Source organism: Lolium perenne, chromosome 6, assembly GCF_019359855.2.
Source record: "Lolium perenne isolate Kyuss_39 chromosome 6, Kyuss_2.0, whole genome shotgun sequence".
In the NCBI taxonomy this organism is placed as follows: Eukaryota; Viridiplantae; Streptophyta; class Magnoliopsida; order Poales; family Poaceae; genus Lolium; species Lolium perenne.
In genome coordinates this window covers 86,167,897-86,184,477 of record NC_067249.2, presented here as the reverse complement: position 1 = coordinate 86,184,477, position 16,581 = coordinate 86,167,897, and the positions used below count along the sequence as shown (strand labels likewise).

Sequence of the window (16,581 nt, the reverse complement as noted above, 5' to 3'; positions counted from 1 at the left end):
CTATCTCTGCCTAAGAATAGTATTGATTCATGGACTAAATGCAAGGATGCTTTTATTGGTAGATATTATCCCCCTGCTAAAATTATATCTTTGAGGAGTAGCATAATGAATTTTAAACAATTAAATACTGAACATGTTGCTCAAGCTTGGGAAAGAATGAAATCTTTGGTTAAAAATTGCCCAACCCATGGACTGACTACTTGGATGATCATCCAAACCTTCTATGCAGGACTAAATTTTTCTTCGCGGAATTTATTGGATTCAGCTGCTGGAGGTACCTTTATGTCCATCACTCTTGGTGAAGCAACAAAGCTTCTTGATAATATGATGATCAATTACTCTGAATGGCACACGGAAAGAGCTCCACAAGGTAAGAAGGTAAATTCTGTCGGACAGAAGAGACAGCATCGCGCGCCTAGACTTCCTCAGGGGGCTGGCACTGCCCAGGCGGCTCCCGGTCTGGCTGCTGGAGGGTCCAACAACGCCGGCCAGGACGCAACCCACATTACTTGCTACAACTGCGGAAATCAAGGACATGTCCAGGCAGAATGTACCGCGGAAGCTTTCTGTGTGAAGTGCAAGAAGCACGGTCATCCAACAGCTATGTGCGCCTCCTTTTCCAAGAGCCTGGATCCCTACTGGGCGGGATTCGGAGGAAACCGCCGTGGTTTCGTCTGCTGTGAGGTTCCCGATGAGGAGATGTACCAACCCGCAACCAACGCCGCCCTTATCATCCTTGAGAAAGAGGGCCTCAATGAAGAACAGCTGGAGGATGAACTCAAAGATTTGGTTGATGAGAACTGGACTTGGCAGGTGCGCAAGCTGAACGGCTCCGATTATTCCGTTGTCTTCCCGTCCAAAGAAAGTCTGCGGATGGCGATCCGAGGCGGCGGCATCACCCTGCCCATGAGCAAGACCAAGGCCATCGTTACTGTTCCCACGGACGACCCGCTGGTGGTGGAGAAGCTGGAAGAGGTGTGGGTTCACCTCATTGGAGTTCCGCCCCCCCTTCGCCGCGCAGATCGCCTCCTCCTTAGCACCCGCGAAGTGGGCAGGCCCATCGCGGTGGACGTGGAGTCACTTGACCATCCCAATGGCCCCATCAAGATGGCTTTTGGATGCCAAGTCCCTGTTCAGTTGCAAGAGCACATCACGCTGTTTGTGAATATGCAAGGCTTCCGGATCCGTATCGTCCCCATCTCCAAGGACTTGGCGGCGGAAACAAACAACGACCCACCCTCTCCACCGGCCAGAAACAGAGAAGATGACAAAGAGGAAGACCAGGAAGAGACTGACGAAGACAGGTGGGACCAGAGACGCAAGAAACACTCCGACAAGGGCAAGAACACCCCTGCTTCCGCTCCGGCAGGGGGAAAGGAGGGCTTTGCGAGGAAATCTGTTCCGCAAATGACCACAGAAGGGTACTCCTCCCCCTGCTCACCCTCTGCCTGTCGCTCCAAGGACTCTCAGGCCAAGATGATCACGCTCCCGGCAACTGCTTTCACTCAGTATGGTTCGAATCTCACGGAGAATGGTGACATATTTCCCACTGTGGCCAACATAATCAAGCAAGTGCTCGTTTCCCCGCCTGCCTCGTCCCCTCGACATTCAGACCTGGAACAAATACAGCTTTCTACCTCTCTGTCTGAAGAAACTGAGGAGGGACAATCCTATCTCACGCCGGGGAAGGCACTGGCCTTGGGGGCCGAGGAGAAACATGAGATAGGTTGGCACAGCCCGGCTTCGGGGGAATCCACGGCCTCCGCTCTTCGGGCCAGCGAAAGACGCAGCAAAAGCAACAATGACCGCCCATCTAGGAAGCTCATGCTGGAAGCCGCTGGGTCTCAACTCTTCGCGGAGGAAAACGACGTCCCTGGGATGGACGTGACAAAGACTTCGCTGCACCAGGCTCCTGCCATCAAGGACGTCTCAGCAACCCCGCAAGCTCTTCTGGAAGAATCTCCCATTCCGGCGCTGGGGGCGTCGGTGGCCCGTGCGCCCCGTACCAAGATTTCCACCGCTGAAGCACTAAGGAAGAGCGCAAGGAGCGCGGGGGTGGCGGACGAGCCGGTGCTGGCCAGAGCCATCCGCCACGCCGCTGTCAAAAACGCTTCTCCCTCTGCCAAGCCAGGTAACGTCGACGCATCCAACTTTACTGCTTTCCAATCCGTTCCTATTGATAAATTGCTCTCGGTGGCGCACGATAGCTGTGTTATCTTCCCTTCCTCCTCTCTGGGCCCTCCCGAGAAAATTATCTCCTTGATACAAGCTAGGGAGCTTGCTCAAGCTGATCTGGCAGCGGCAAGACACAACGCAGAGATTGAGGCGGCAAAGGCCCAGGCGGCGGCCACGACAGAACAGGACCCCCAGGTGCCACAAGAAGGGTCTGTGGCACAAATTGGGGAGGATAACTCCTTCGCTGATCCTAAGGACAAACCAGCTAAGAAAAGGAAGGTGTTGAAGAAACAATACCCTGTGGGACCAAGACCGCTAACCCGCCAAGCACGGGCTCTAGGGAGGGTTTCCAAATGAGATGCCTATTCTGGAATATCCGGGGGTTCGGTCGTAGGGGGCGACGGACTCTCCTGAAGGATTACCTCCGTGAGCACAAGATTGACATAGTGATTCTCCAGGAAACAATCAAGCAAGACTTCACAGACTTGGAACTCCGCAGCCTGGAAGTGGGAGACAAGTTCTTCTGGTGCTGGCTCCCGGCTAATGGGCATTCCGGGGGCATGCTCATGGGAGTCCGCGACAGTAGCTTTGAGGTTGGAGTGGTGGATATGGGTCAATTCTACCTTAGCACCTCCATCCTCAATCGGGCGAACAAGCGCATCGTGACGATCATTGGGATTTACGGACCTGCGGATCATGGGCGATCCGGGGCTTTCCTTGAGGAAGTTTCGGCCAAGGTGGCCAGAACCAACACTCCCCTCCTCATGGGCGGAGACTTTAACCTTATCAGGGCAGCTTGCGACAAGAACAACGATCGTCTGAACTGGAGAATCATTGATCTTTTTAACGAGCACATTGCGGCCTGGGCTCTTCGGGAAATTCCGCGCTCCGGGGCGCGGTTTACCTGGACGAATCGCCAGCTCAACCCAGTTCGTTCGGTCCTCGACCGTGTTTTCATCTCTCCATCTCTGGAAGGTTTTTTCCCTCTGTGCTCTCTCTCTGCGGAAACAAGCCTGGGATCTGATCATACTCCACTCATCTTTGACTCCGGCGAAGGGCGGCCGGAGCGAAGTAATCGCTTCTTCTTCGAATCGGGATGGTTCGAACGCCAGGACTTCATGCCCATGCTCCACAACGTCTGGAACAATCTCTCGGCCAAAGTGGGAGGCCGGGATATCATTGACTGGTGGCAGTTCATGTCTGGTAGCCTTCGCCAACATCTTCGAGGTTGGGCTCGCAACGTGGGCATGGCTAGCAAAAAGGAGAAAGAAAACCTGATGGCCCAAATCATGCAGCTGGATGTGCAAGCCGATTCCAGTGGGCTGGATGAGGATGATTGGGCGCTTAGATACTATCTTGAAGATCAACTCCTCCAAATCGTGAGTGCGGAGGAAGAATATTGGCGCCAAAGAGGAAGGATCAAATGGGCCCTCCAGGGGGATGCCAACACGGCCTACTTTCATGCGGTGGCCAATGGCCGGAGACGAAAATGCTCGATCTCCTCGCTTAATATTGGGAACGAAATCACGAATGACCCCAGGAAGATTCAAGCTGCCATTTATGACTTTTACCGTGCCCTGCTCGGATCGGAGGGGAGCCGATCCTGTACCCTATCTCCTAGGACTTGGGCGCCAAACGCCCAAGTTTCGATCGAGGACAACAACCAGCTGATGCTGACTTTCTCTGAGGAGGAGCTTGATCTCATCGTCCGGGAGATGAAATCTGACACGGCTCCGGGCCCCGACGGTTTCCCTGTTCTGTTTTTCAAACGTTTCTGGCCCAATGTTAAACGGGGGGTTCTCCACATTCTCAATGATTTTATGCTGGGACGCATAGACATCTCTCGCCTTAACTTCGCCATCCTCACTTTGATCCCCAAAGTCCCAGGGGCGGACAATGTCGCCCAGTTTCGCCCAATTGCCCTCATTAACGTGATCTTCAAAATCGTGTCTAAGGCGTTTGCGTTTCGTCTAGACCCCATTGCGCAAAAAACCATCGCTTGAATCGTACGGCCTTCATCAAAGGAAGGAACCTGTTGGAAGGCTCTCTCGCACTCCTTGAGATTGTGCATGAGTTGCGCTCTAAGAAATTAGGAGGGGTTCTCCTTAAGATCGATTTCGAGAAGGCCTACGACCGGGTTAACTGGGAGTTCCTGGCCGAAGTGCTTCGGTGCAAAGGCTTTGAAGAAGCCTATATCCACAGAGTGCTGCAGCTCGTTTCCGGCGGGCAGACGGCCATTTCAATCAACGGTGCGATTGGCCCGTACTTCAGGAACAAACGAGGGGTGCGCCAAGGGGACCCGTTATCTCCTCTCCTGTTTAACTTCATCGGCGAGGCTCTGTCGGGTATCCTCTCTGCCGCGGGGGCAGCAGGCCACCTTCAGGGTGTGGTACCCCACCTGATCCCTGGCGGGGTCTCACACCTCCAGTATGCGGATGATACGCTCATCCTTATCCAAAACACGGAAGACAACATAGCCAACCTCAAATTCTTGCTAATGTGCTTCGAAGACATGTCCGGCTTGAAAATCAACTATCATAAGAGTGAAGTCATTGTTATGGGCCAGCCTTTGGAGGAACAGCAAAGAGTCGCAAATAAGCTTAACTGTAAATGCGGCGCCTTCCCTTTCATGTATCTTGGGCTCCCTATCTCGGACAGGAAGCTCCGTCTGGAACAATGGTTGTTCTTGGTCCGCAAGCTGGCCGGCAGGATTGAACCGTGGCTCAGTAAACTTCTCACCTCCGGGGGACGCCTGATCCTGTCCAACGCGTGCCTTGATAGTATTCCCATTTTTGCCATGGGCCTCTTCCTTCTACATGATGGGATTCATGCTAGATTTGACTCACACCGCTCCAAATTCTTCTGGGAAGGAGCGGGCAACAAACGTAAATACCATATGGTCAACTGGCCCTCGGTTTGCCGGCCGAAATCCGTGGGAGGATTAGGCTTGCTTAACTCAAAAAAGATGAACATTGCGCTGCTGTCCAAGTGGATTTGGAAGCTGTATCAAGATGAGGCTTCTATTTGGGCGACGATTATCAGGGCCAAATACCGCGACGCCGATAACCTGTTCGAGGGCACCGGACACGGGGGCTCGCAATTTTGGAAAAGCCTTCACAAAATTAAACACTTCTTCAAGCTGGGTGCGAAACACGTCATTGGGGATGGACGTCGCACTTTGTTTTGGTCTGACCGGTGGTGCGGTAACCAACCCATCAAAGAGCTGTTCCCAGACCTCTTCAACATCTGCTCTAACCCAAACCTCACGGTGGCTGCGGCCCTAGATGCCGGGGACAGCAATATCACCTTCCGCCGCTCTCTCAATCTGGATGGACGGCGGCAATGGAGCGATCTGGGGAGGCTCATTGAACCCTTCTCCCTTTCGAGTGACAAAGACAAAGTATCTTGGCTTTTAGAACCTTCGGGCAAGTTCTCCGTTCAATCTTTGTATGCCAAACTATCGCAAGGGGCTTCGGTTGCTTTCCACAAGGACGTCTGGTCAGCCAAAGTCCCTCTGAAGATTAAGATTTTCGCTTGGCAGCTCATCCTCGACAGACTTCCCTCCAGCAAGCAAATCGCGACGCGCCACGGCCCCGCCTCGGGTAACTGCGCCCTCTGTGGCCAAATGGAAGATGCGGGCCATATTTTCTTCGCTTGCTCTATTGCAAAATTCGCCTGGAGTGCAATCCGTGAGATCCTCGATCAGAATCGAACCCCTGGAAATTTCCCACAGTTCCATGCTATTCTTTCCAGCCTTGCGGGAAGGGCCCGTAGGCTTTTGTGGTTTCTCTTTCTCGCCCAATCTTGGGCCCTGTGGAACATTCGTAATAAACTCACTATTGAAAAGAAAGTGATTAACCATCCCGCTAACGTGATTTTCAAAACTGCTCTCTTTATACAGCTATGGAGCGTCAAGGCAAAGTCAAGCGACAGGGAGGGCCTCCGGTGGGTGGAGAACAAGCTGAGGGAGCTATACGCCGCCGTGAGACCAGGACAACCAAGCCAGTGAAGACTTAGCATATCTTGTCCATGGAGCTTGCCCCTGCTTTTCCTGTGTTTCGTCTTATCACCGTTGTTATTCCCCTAGTCTGTTGTTACTTTTGGCTAAGCTGTATGCCGCAGCACTGTAAACCTTGTTAAACCTCAGGGCTTTATTAATTTAAAGTCGGGCACGCTGTTGCCTTTTATCTAAAAAAAAAAAAAAATTCTGTCGAAGAAACCTCTTCCTTGAGTGATAAGATTGATGCTATTATGTCTATGCTTGTGAATGATAGGACTCATATTGATCCTAATAATGTTCCATTAGCTTCATTGGTTGCACAAGAAGAACATGTTGATGTGAACTTCATTAAAAATAATAATTTCAACAACAATGCTTACCGGAACAATTCTAGTAACAACTATAGGCCATATCCTTATAATAATGGCAACGGCTATGGTAATTCTTATGGGAATTCTTACAACAATAATAGGAACACACCCCCTGGACTTGAAGCCATGCTTAAAGAATTTATTAGTACACAAACTGCTTTTAACAAATCTGTTGAAGAAAAGCTTGGGAAAATTGATATACTTGCTTCTAAAGTCGATAGTCTTGCTGCTGATGTTGATCTTTTGAAATCAAAAGTTATGCCTAATGAGAATCATCATAATAAGATTGTTACTACAGCAAATGCCATCCAAGTTAGAATTAATGAGAATATAAGATTAATGGCTGAACTGCGTGCTAGGTGGGATAGAGAAGAAAATGAAAAACTAGCTAAAGAGAAGAATGTAGCTAAAGTTTGGACTATTACCACCACTTGTAATGCTAATGCTACACATGTTGCTGCACCTCCTACTAATACTAATAAAAGAATTGGTGTTAGCAATGTTTCCACTTCTAATGCAAAGCGAGAAACTGCTCGAAATCGCTAAAACTGCTGAAACTACCTGTGATAAAGCTGCTGAAATTTTTTCCAACATTGGGGATGATGATCCCATTTCTTTAGATTATAATGGTTTGAATTTTGATGATTGCCACATCTCTGAAGTTATAAAGTTCTTGCAAAAACTTGCTAAAAGTCCTAATGCTAGTGCTATAAATTTGGCTTTCACGCATCATATTACAAATGCTCTCATAAAAGCTAGAGAAGAGAAACTAGAGCGCGAAGCCTCTATTCCTAAAAAGCTAGAGGATGGTTGGGAGCCTATCATTAAGATGAAGGTTAAAGATTTTGATTGTAATGCTTTATGTGATCTTGGTGCAAGTATTTCTGTTATGCCTAAGAAAATTTATAATATGCTTGACTTGCCACCGCTGAAAAATTGTTATTTGGATGTTAATCTTGCTGATCATTCTACAAAGAAACCTTTGGGTAAAGTTGATAATGTTCGCATTACCGTTAACAATAACCTTGTTCCCGTTGATTTTGTTGTCTTGGATATTGAATGCAATGCATCTTGTCCCATTATATTGGGAAGACCTTTTCTTCGAACTGTTGGTGCTACTATTGATATGAAGGAAGGTAATATAAAATATCAATTTCCTCTCAAGAAAGGTATGGAACACTTCCCTAGAAAGAGAATGAAGGTACCTTTTGATTCTATTATGAGAACAAATTATGATGTTGACACTTCATCTCTTGATAATACTTGATACACACTTTCTGCGCCTAGCTGAAAGGCGTTAAAGAAAAGCGCTTATGGGAGACAACCCATGTTTTTACCTACAGTACTTTGTTTTTATTTTGTGTCTTGGAAGTTGTTTACTACTGTAGCAACCTCTCCTTATCTTAGTTTTGTGTTTTGTTGTGCCAAGTTAAGCCGTTGATAGAAAAGTAAGTACTAGATTTGGATTACTGCGCAGAAACAGATTTCTTTGCTGTCACGAATCTGGGTCCACCTCCCTGTAGGTAACTCAGAAAATTAAGCCAATTTACGTGCATGATCCTCAGATATGTACGCAACTTTCATTCAATTTGAGCATTTTCATTTGAGCAAGTCTGGTGCCATTTTAAAATTCGTCAATACGAACTGTTCTGTTTTGACAGATTCTGCCTTTTATTTCGCATTGCCTCTTTTGCTATGTTGGATGAATTTCTTTGCTCCACTAATGTCTAGTAGCATTATGCAATGTCCAGAAGTGTTAAGAATGATTGTGTCACCTCTGAATATGTTAATTTTTATTGTGCACTAACCCTCTAATGAGTTGTTTCGAGTTTGGTGTGGAGGAAGTTTTCAAGGATCAAGAGAGGAGTATGATGCAACATGATCAAGGAGAGTGAAAGCTCTAAGCTTGGGGATGCCCCGGTGGTTCACCCCTGCATATATTAAGAAGACTCAAGCGTCTAAGCTTGGGGATGCCCAAGGCATCCCCTTCTTCATCGACAACATTATCAGGTTCCTCCCCTGAAACTATATTTTTATTCCATCACATCTTATGTGCTTTTTCTTGGAGCGTCAGTTTGTTTTTGTTTTTTGTTTTGTTTGAATAAAATGGATCCTAGCATTCACTTTATGGGAGAGAGACACGCTCCGCTGTAGCATATGGACAAGTATGTCCTTGGTTTCTACTCATAGTATTCATGGCGAAGTTTCTTCTTCGTTAAATTGTTATATGGTTGGAATTGGAAAATGATACATGTAGTAATTGCTATAAATGTCTTGGGTAATGTGATACTGGGCAATTGTTGTGCTCATGATTAAGCTCTTGCATCATATGCTTTGCACCCATTAATGAAGAAATACATAGAGCATGCTAAAATTTGGTTTGCATATTTGGTTTCTCTAAGGTCTAGATAATTTCTAGTATTGAGTTTGAACAACAAGGAAGACGGTGTAGAGTCTTATAATGTTTACAATATGTCTTTTATGTGAGTTTTGCTACACCGTTCATCCTTGTGTTTGTTTCAAATAAGCCTTGCTAGCCTAAACCTTGTATCGAGAGGGAATACTTCTCATGCATCCAAAATCCTTGAGCCAACCACTATGCCATTTGTGTCCACCATACCTACCTACTACATGGTATTTTCCGCCATTCCAAAGTAAATTGCTTGAGTGCTACCTTTAAAATTCCATCATTCACCTTACAATATATAGCTCATGGGACAAATAGCTTAAAAACTATTGTGGTATTGAATATGTAATTATGCACTTTATCTCTTATTAAGTTGCTTGTTGTGCGATAACCATGTTCACTGGGGACGCCATCAACTATTCATTGTTGAATTTCATGTGAGTTGCTATGCATGTCCGTCTTGTCTGAAGTAAGAGCGATCTACCACCTTATGGTTAAGCATGCATATTGTTAGAGAAGAACATTGGGCCGCTAACTAAAGCCATGATCCATGGTGGAAGTTTCAGTTTTGGACATATATCCTCAATCTCAAATGAGAAAATTATTAATTGTTGTTACATGCTTATGCATAAAAGAGGAGTCCATTATCTGTTGTCTATGTTGTCCCGGTATGGATGTCTAAGTTGAAGAATAATCAATAGCGAGAAATCCAATGCGAGCTTTCTCCTTAGACCTTTGTACAGGCGGCATAGAGGTACCCCTTTGTGACACTTGGTCAAAACATGTGCATTGTGATGATCCGGTAGTCCAAGCTAATTAGGACAAGGTGCGGGCACTATTAGTACACTATGCATGAGGCTTGCAACTTGTAAGATATAATTTACATGATACATATGCTTTATTACTACCGTTGACAAAATTGTTTCATGTTTTCAAAATCAAAGCTCTAGCACAAATATAGCAATCGATGCTTTTCCTCTATGGAGGACCATTCTTTTACTTTCAATGTTGAGTCAGTTCACCTATTTCTCTCCACCTCAAGAAGCAAACACTTGTGTGAACTGTGCATTGATTCCTACATATTTGCTTATTGCACTTGTTATATTACTCTATGTTGACAATATCCATGAGATATACATGTTACAAGTTGAAAGCAACCGCTGAAACTTAATCTTCTTTTGTGTTGCTTCAATGCCTTTACTTTGAATTATTGCTTTATGAGTTAACTCTTATGCAAGACTTATTGATGCTTGTCTTGAAGTGCTATTCATGAAAAGTCTTTGCTATATGATTCACTTGTTTACTCATGTCATATATATTGTTTTGATCGCTGCATTCACTACATATGCTTTACAAATAGTATGATCAAGATTATGATGGCATGTCACTCCGTAAATTATCTCGTGTTATCGTTTTACCTCGCTCGGGACGAGCAGAACTAAGCTTGGGGATGCTGATACGTCTCCGACGTATCGATAATTTCTTATGTTCCATGCCACATTATTGATGTTATCTACATGTTTTATGCACACTTTATGTCATATTCGTGCATTTTCTGGAACTAACCTATTAACAAGATGCCGAAGTGCCGATTCTTTGTTTTCTGCTGTTTTTGGTTTCAGAAATCCTAGTAAGGAAATATTCTCGGAATTGGACGAAATCAATGCCCAGGGGCCTATTTTTCCACGAAGCTTCCAGAAGACCGAAGACGAAACGAAGTGGGGCCACAGGGTGCCCAAACCCTAGGGCGGCGCGGCCCCCCCTGGCCGCGCCGGCCTATGGTGTGGGGCCCCTGTGCCCCCTCCGGACTTGCCCTTCCGCCGACGTAATGCCTCCGTGACGAAACCCCCGCACCGAGAGCCACGATACGGAAAACCTTCCAGAGACGCCGCCAACGCCGATCCCATCTCGGGGGATCCAGGAGATCGCCTCCGGCACCCTGCCGGAGAGGGGAATCATCTCCCGGAGGACTCTACGCCGCCATGGTCGCATCCGGTGTGATGTGTGAGTAGTCTACCCCTGGACTATGGGTCCATAGCAGTAGCTAGATGGTTGTCTTCTCCCCATTGTGCTATCATTGTCGGATCTTGTGAGCTGCCTAACATGATCAAGATCATCTATCTGTAATTCTATATGTTGCGTTTGTTGGGATCCGATGAATAGAGAATACTTGTTATGTTGATTATCAAAGTTATATCTATGTGTTGTTTATGATCTTGCATGCTCTCCGTTACTAGTAGATGCTCTGGCCAAGTAGATGCTTGTAACTCCAAGAGGGAGTACTTATGCTCGATAGTGGGTTCATGCCTGCATTGACACTGGGACAAAGGATGTAAAGTTCTAAGGTTGTGTTGTCTTTGTTGCCACTAGGGATAAAACATTGATGCTATGTCTAAGGATGTAGTTGTTGATTACATTACGCACCATACTTAATGCAATTATCTGTTGCTTTGCAACTTAATACTGGAAGGGGTTTGGATGATAACCTGAAGGTGGACTTTTTAGGCATAGATGCATGCTGGATGGCGGTCTATGTACTTTGTCGTAATGCCCAATTAAATCTCACTATACTCATCATGATATGTATGTGCATTGTCATGCTCTCTTTATTTGTCAATTGCCCAACTGTAATTTGTTCACCCAATATGCTGTTTGTCTTATGGGAGAGACACCTCTAGTGAACTGTGGACCCCGGTCCAATTCTCTTTACTGAAATACAATCTACTGCAATACTTGTTCTACTGTTTTCTGCAAACAATCATCTTCCACACAATACGGTTAATCCTTTGTTACAGCAAGCCGGTGAGATTGACAACCTCACTGTTTCGTTGGGGCAAAGTACTTTGGTTGTGTTGTGCAGGTTCCACGTTGGCGCCGGAATCCCTGGTGTTGCGCCGCACTACATCCCGCTGCCATCAACCTTCAACGTGCTTCTTGACTCCTACTGGTTCGATAAACCTTGGTTTCTTACTGAGGGAAACTTGCTGCTGTACGCATCACACCTTCCACTTGGGGTTCCCAACGAGCGTGTGCTTTACGCGTCATCACCCAACAATGTTGCTGACTAGACTTTTTCAACTTTTCGGTATATAAAAACTCATTTTTCATTTTCTAGATGACAAAATAGGTTTATTTTGTGAATGGGGTACATAAGATACGACTCAAAATGGCGCCTCTACATTTTTAAGATAAATCAGCCACATATTAGTGAAAATTCCCAACTCTTTACGTTTTTAGTGCTTTCTAGCTAGTTTAACACATTTAAATGACTTTATGCTGATTTATTGAAAGTAATTCCAATTTGAAATGTAGGTGTGTTATAACTTCGTCCTATAAATCCCCAAAAATAATTTTTAGATACATATTACTTACTATATGTCTAGACTGGCCATGTTCATCAAGTTGAATGTTGCTTACTATATACTAGTATGACATAAGAAGGCTATGTGCTTTGGTTTTTGATTTTTTTTTTGATTTTTTTGAATTTTTATGCCCATTTGAGTCTTGGTCAAATCCTAGGTTTGACCAAGATTTAAACAAGTTTAAACATGAAAATGAAAAGGTAAGCCTGGATCCTTCTTAGTCACTCTAAAATGAAGCTTTGGGGGGTTCTTGAAATTTCCATGTTTGAAACCCAAAACCATTTCTCTCTTCATGCTTGACTTCATATATAAGACAAAGCTAGTTTAGGGTGTTTTAGGGGGTAGATACATGATTTGTCGGGTTTTAATATGTCTAGACATGCTTGTTTATCAACTTGAATGCTTACTATATGACATAAGAAGACTATATGTGCGTTGGCTTTTTATTTTTTATTTTTTCTGAATGTTGTTTATGCCCATTTGAATCTTGGTCAAGTCCTAGGTTTTGACCAAGATTTAAGCTAGTTTAAACACATGAAATGAAAAGGCAAGCCTGGATCCTTCTTAGTCATTCTAAAATGAAGCTTTTGGGGGGTTCTTCAAATCTCAATGTTTGAAACCCAAAACCACTTCTCTTCATGCTTGACTTCATAAGACAGAGTTAAGGGTTAGGGGTAGATACATGCTTTTTTCTATTTTGAATATGTCTAGACCTTGTTGATCAACTTGAATGCTTACTATATATGACATAAGAAGGCTAGCTATGTGCTTTGGTTTTTCATTTTTCTTTTTTTTGAATTTTATGCCCATTTGAATCTTGGTCAAATACTAGCTAGGTTTGACCAAGATTTAAACAACTTTAAAACATGAAAATGAAAAGGCAAGCATGCATGGATCTTTTTTAGTCACTCTAAAATGAAGCTTTTGGGAGCTTGTTTATCAACTTAATTGAATGCTTACTATATGACATAAGAAGACTATGTGCCTTGATTTTTCATTTTTTTTAAATTATGCCCATTTGAATCTTGGTCAAATCCTACGTTTGACCATGATTTAAACAAGTTTAAAACATGAATATGAAAAATTAAGCATCTATCCTTCTTAGTCACTCCAAAATGTAGCTTTTGGGAGGGTTTTTGAAATTTCCATGCTTGAAACCAAAAACCACTTCTCTTCATGCATGCTTGACTTCATAAGACAAAGTTTAGGGTTAGGGGGTAGATACATGATTTTTCTAGATTGAATATGTCTAGACCATGTTTATCAACTTGAATGCTCATGCATTATAATATGATATAAAAATGCTATGTGCGTTTTTTATTTTTTTTATACCCATTTGAATCTTGGTCAAATCCTAGTTTTGCCCAGGATTTAAACAAGTTTAAAACATGAAAATGAAAAGGTAAGCCTGTATCCTTCTTGGTCACTCTAAAATGAAGCTTTTGGGAGCTTTTCTGGTTTGAATATGTCTAGACCTTGTTTATCAACTTCAATTCTTAATATATGACATAAGAAGACTATGTGCTTTGGTTTTTCATTTTTTTGATTTTTTCTGAATGTTTATGCCCATTTGAATCTAAAGGTGAGAGAACACGTTAAAGGTTATTCTAACAAAGGTCATGCTTGTCTTCATAAGATAGAGTTTGGGGTTAGGGGTAGCTTGTTGATACATGATTTTTCGGGTTTGAATATGTCTAGACCTTGTTTATCAACTTAATTGAATGCTTACTAGATGACATATGATGACTATGTGCATTGGTTTTTCATTTTATTGTTTTTTTTGAATTTTTATGCCCATTTGAATCTTGGTCAAATCCTAGGTTTTACCATGATTTAAACAAGTTTAAAACATGAATATGAAAAATTAAGCATATATCCTTCTTAGTCACTCCAAAATGTAGCTCTTGGGAGGGTTTTTGAAATTTCCATGCTTGAAACCAAAAACCACTTCTCTTCATGCATGCTTGACTTCATAAGACAAAGTTTAGGGTTAGGGGGTAGATACATGATTTTCCTGGTTTGAATATGTCTAGACCTTGTTTATCAACTTAATTGAATGCTTACTATATAACATAAGAAGACCTTTTTTTTGAATTTTTATACCCATTTGAATCTTGGTCAAATCCTAGTTTTGACCAAGATTTGAATAAGTTAAAAACATGAATATGAAAAAGTAAGCATGTATGCTTCTTAGTCACTTCAAAATAATAAAGCTCTTGGGAGGGTTTTTGAATTTCCATGTTCGAAACCAAAAACCACATATCTTCATGCTTGACTTCATGAAACAGATTTTAGGGTTAGGGGGTAGATACATGATTTTTCTTGTTTGAATATGTCTAGACCTTGTATATCATCTTAATTGAATGCTTACTATATGACATAAGAAGACCTTGGTTTTTCATTTTTTCAATTTTTTTAATTTGTATGCCCATTTGAATCTTGGTCAAATCCTATGTTTGACCAAGATTTGAACAAGTTTAAATCATGAATATGAAAAATTAAGCATTTATCCTTCTTAGTCACTCCAAAATGTAGCTCTTGGGAGGGTTTTTGAAATTTCCATGTTTGAAACCCAAAACAACTTCTCTTCATGCTTGACTTCATAAGACCGAGTTTAGGGTTAGGGGTAGATACATGATTTGTCTGGTTTGAATACGTCTAGACCTTGTTTATCAACTTTAATGCTTACTATATGACATAAGAAGACTATGTGCTTTGGTTTTTCATTTTTCTGATTTTTTTATTTTTGATGCCCATTTGAATCTTGGCCAGATCCTAGGTTTGACCAAGATTTAAACAAGTTTAAAACATGAAAATGAAAAGGGAAGCATTTATCCTTCTTAGTCACTCTAAATGAAGTTTTTGGGAGGTTTTTGAAATTTCCATGTTTGAAACCCAAAACCACTTCTCTTCATGCTTGACATCATAAGACATAGTTTAGGGTTAGGGGTAGATACATGATTTGTATGGTTTGAGTATGTTTAGACCTTGTTTATCAACTTGAATGCTTACTATATGACATAAGAAAACTACGTATGTGCTTTGGTTTTTCATTTTTCTATTTTTTTTGAATTTTCCGCCCATTTGAATCTCTGTCAAATCCTAGGTTGGACCAAGATTTAAACAAGTTTAACACGTGAAAATGAAAAGGTAAGCATGGATCCTTCTTAGTCACTCCAAAATGTACCAATTGATAGATGTGTTAACTTTGCTTCATGGAAAAAATAATGTCATGTAAATGAGTTAACTTGGATTTCCTACCCTTGAATCCATAGGAAACTTTGTTCTAATGCACTATAATAATCAACCGAGTTTTTACACCAACAGGTCTGTCACTTACGTGTGGTGCCCATGCGTGAGGTCCCACACTTCAGTGAGCACAAGTCACGTGCAATAGGTACGCAAACTCCCAGCCATTTTCTTTGTCAAGAGAAGACACATCAGGATGCGTATTGGAAGTCTCTGGGTCCTTCAGGATCCTTCGGTTGTCCCTCTCACAAAAAAAACAAATCTCTCTCATTCTCGGCCTCGCTCGACTCGCTCGCTCGCTCGCACCTCCTGCTCACTGACAAACCCTGCACAATGATCCAACATCATCACCCGAAAAAGGGGAGACACCATAATGCTCTCCCTCCTCCTTCTCTCCTTCCGAGTGATCCCTCTTCCTCCGAGTTTCACTCGACGGGCAAACACATATGTGCTGCATAGTAGAGTAATAATAAAAAGGTACTTACGTAGAAAAATCGACCTACGAATCTATAATTAAATAGGTTAAACTAGGTTTTTGCCCAGTACTACAGATCAAGGTTCAAAAAAATTCAACTACGGGGTTCGAACAACCCCATTTCTAATCAAAGAATTTTTTCGACGTCATCCAAATGGCCTCAAACTATAGCATGGGCGGATCCAGACTATAGCCAAGGGGGGTGATACGTCTCCGACGTATCGATAATTTCTTATGTTCCATGCCACATTATTGATGTTATCTACATGTTTTATGCACACTTTATGTCATATTCGTGCATTTTCTGGAACTAACCTATTAACAAGATGCCGAAGTGTCAGTTGCTGTTTTCTGCTGTTTTTGGTTTCAGAAATCCTAGTAAGGAAATATTCTCGGAATTGGACGATATCAAAGCCCAGGGGCCTATTTTTCCACGAAGCTTCCAGAAGTCCGAAGGAGAGACGAAGAGGGGCCACGAGGGGGCCACACCCTAGGGCGGCGCGGCCCCCCCTTGGCCGCGCGGCCCTGTGGTGTGGGGCCCC

At 43.4% G+C, this 16,581-nt stretch overlaps 1 protein-coding gene across 1 annotated transcript; it reads left to right on the top strand.

The window, feature by feature from the left end:
• Positions 1–324: 324 nt before the first annotated feature.
• Positions 325–6,368, top strand: LOC127320771 (uncharacterized). Its single transcript, XM_051349843.2, has 2 exons — positions 325–2,131; positions 6,077–6,368. The coding sequence occupies exons 1-2, from the start codon at positions 325–327 to the stop codon at positions 6,190–6,192; spliced, it is 1,923 nt and encodes a 640-aa protein (XP_051205803.2). The 3' UTR covers positions 6,193–6,368.
• Positions 6,369–16,581: the final 10,213 nt, after the last annotated feature.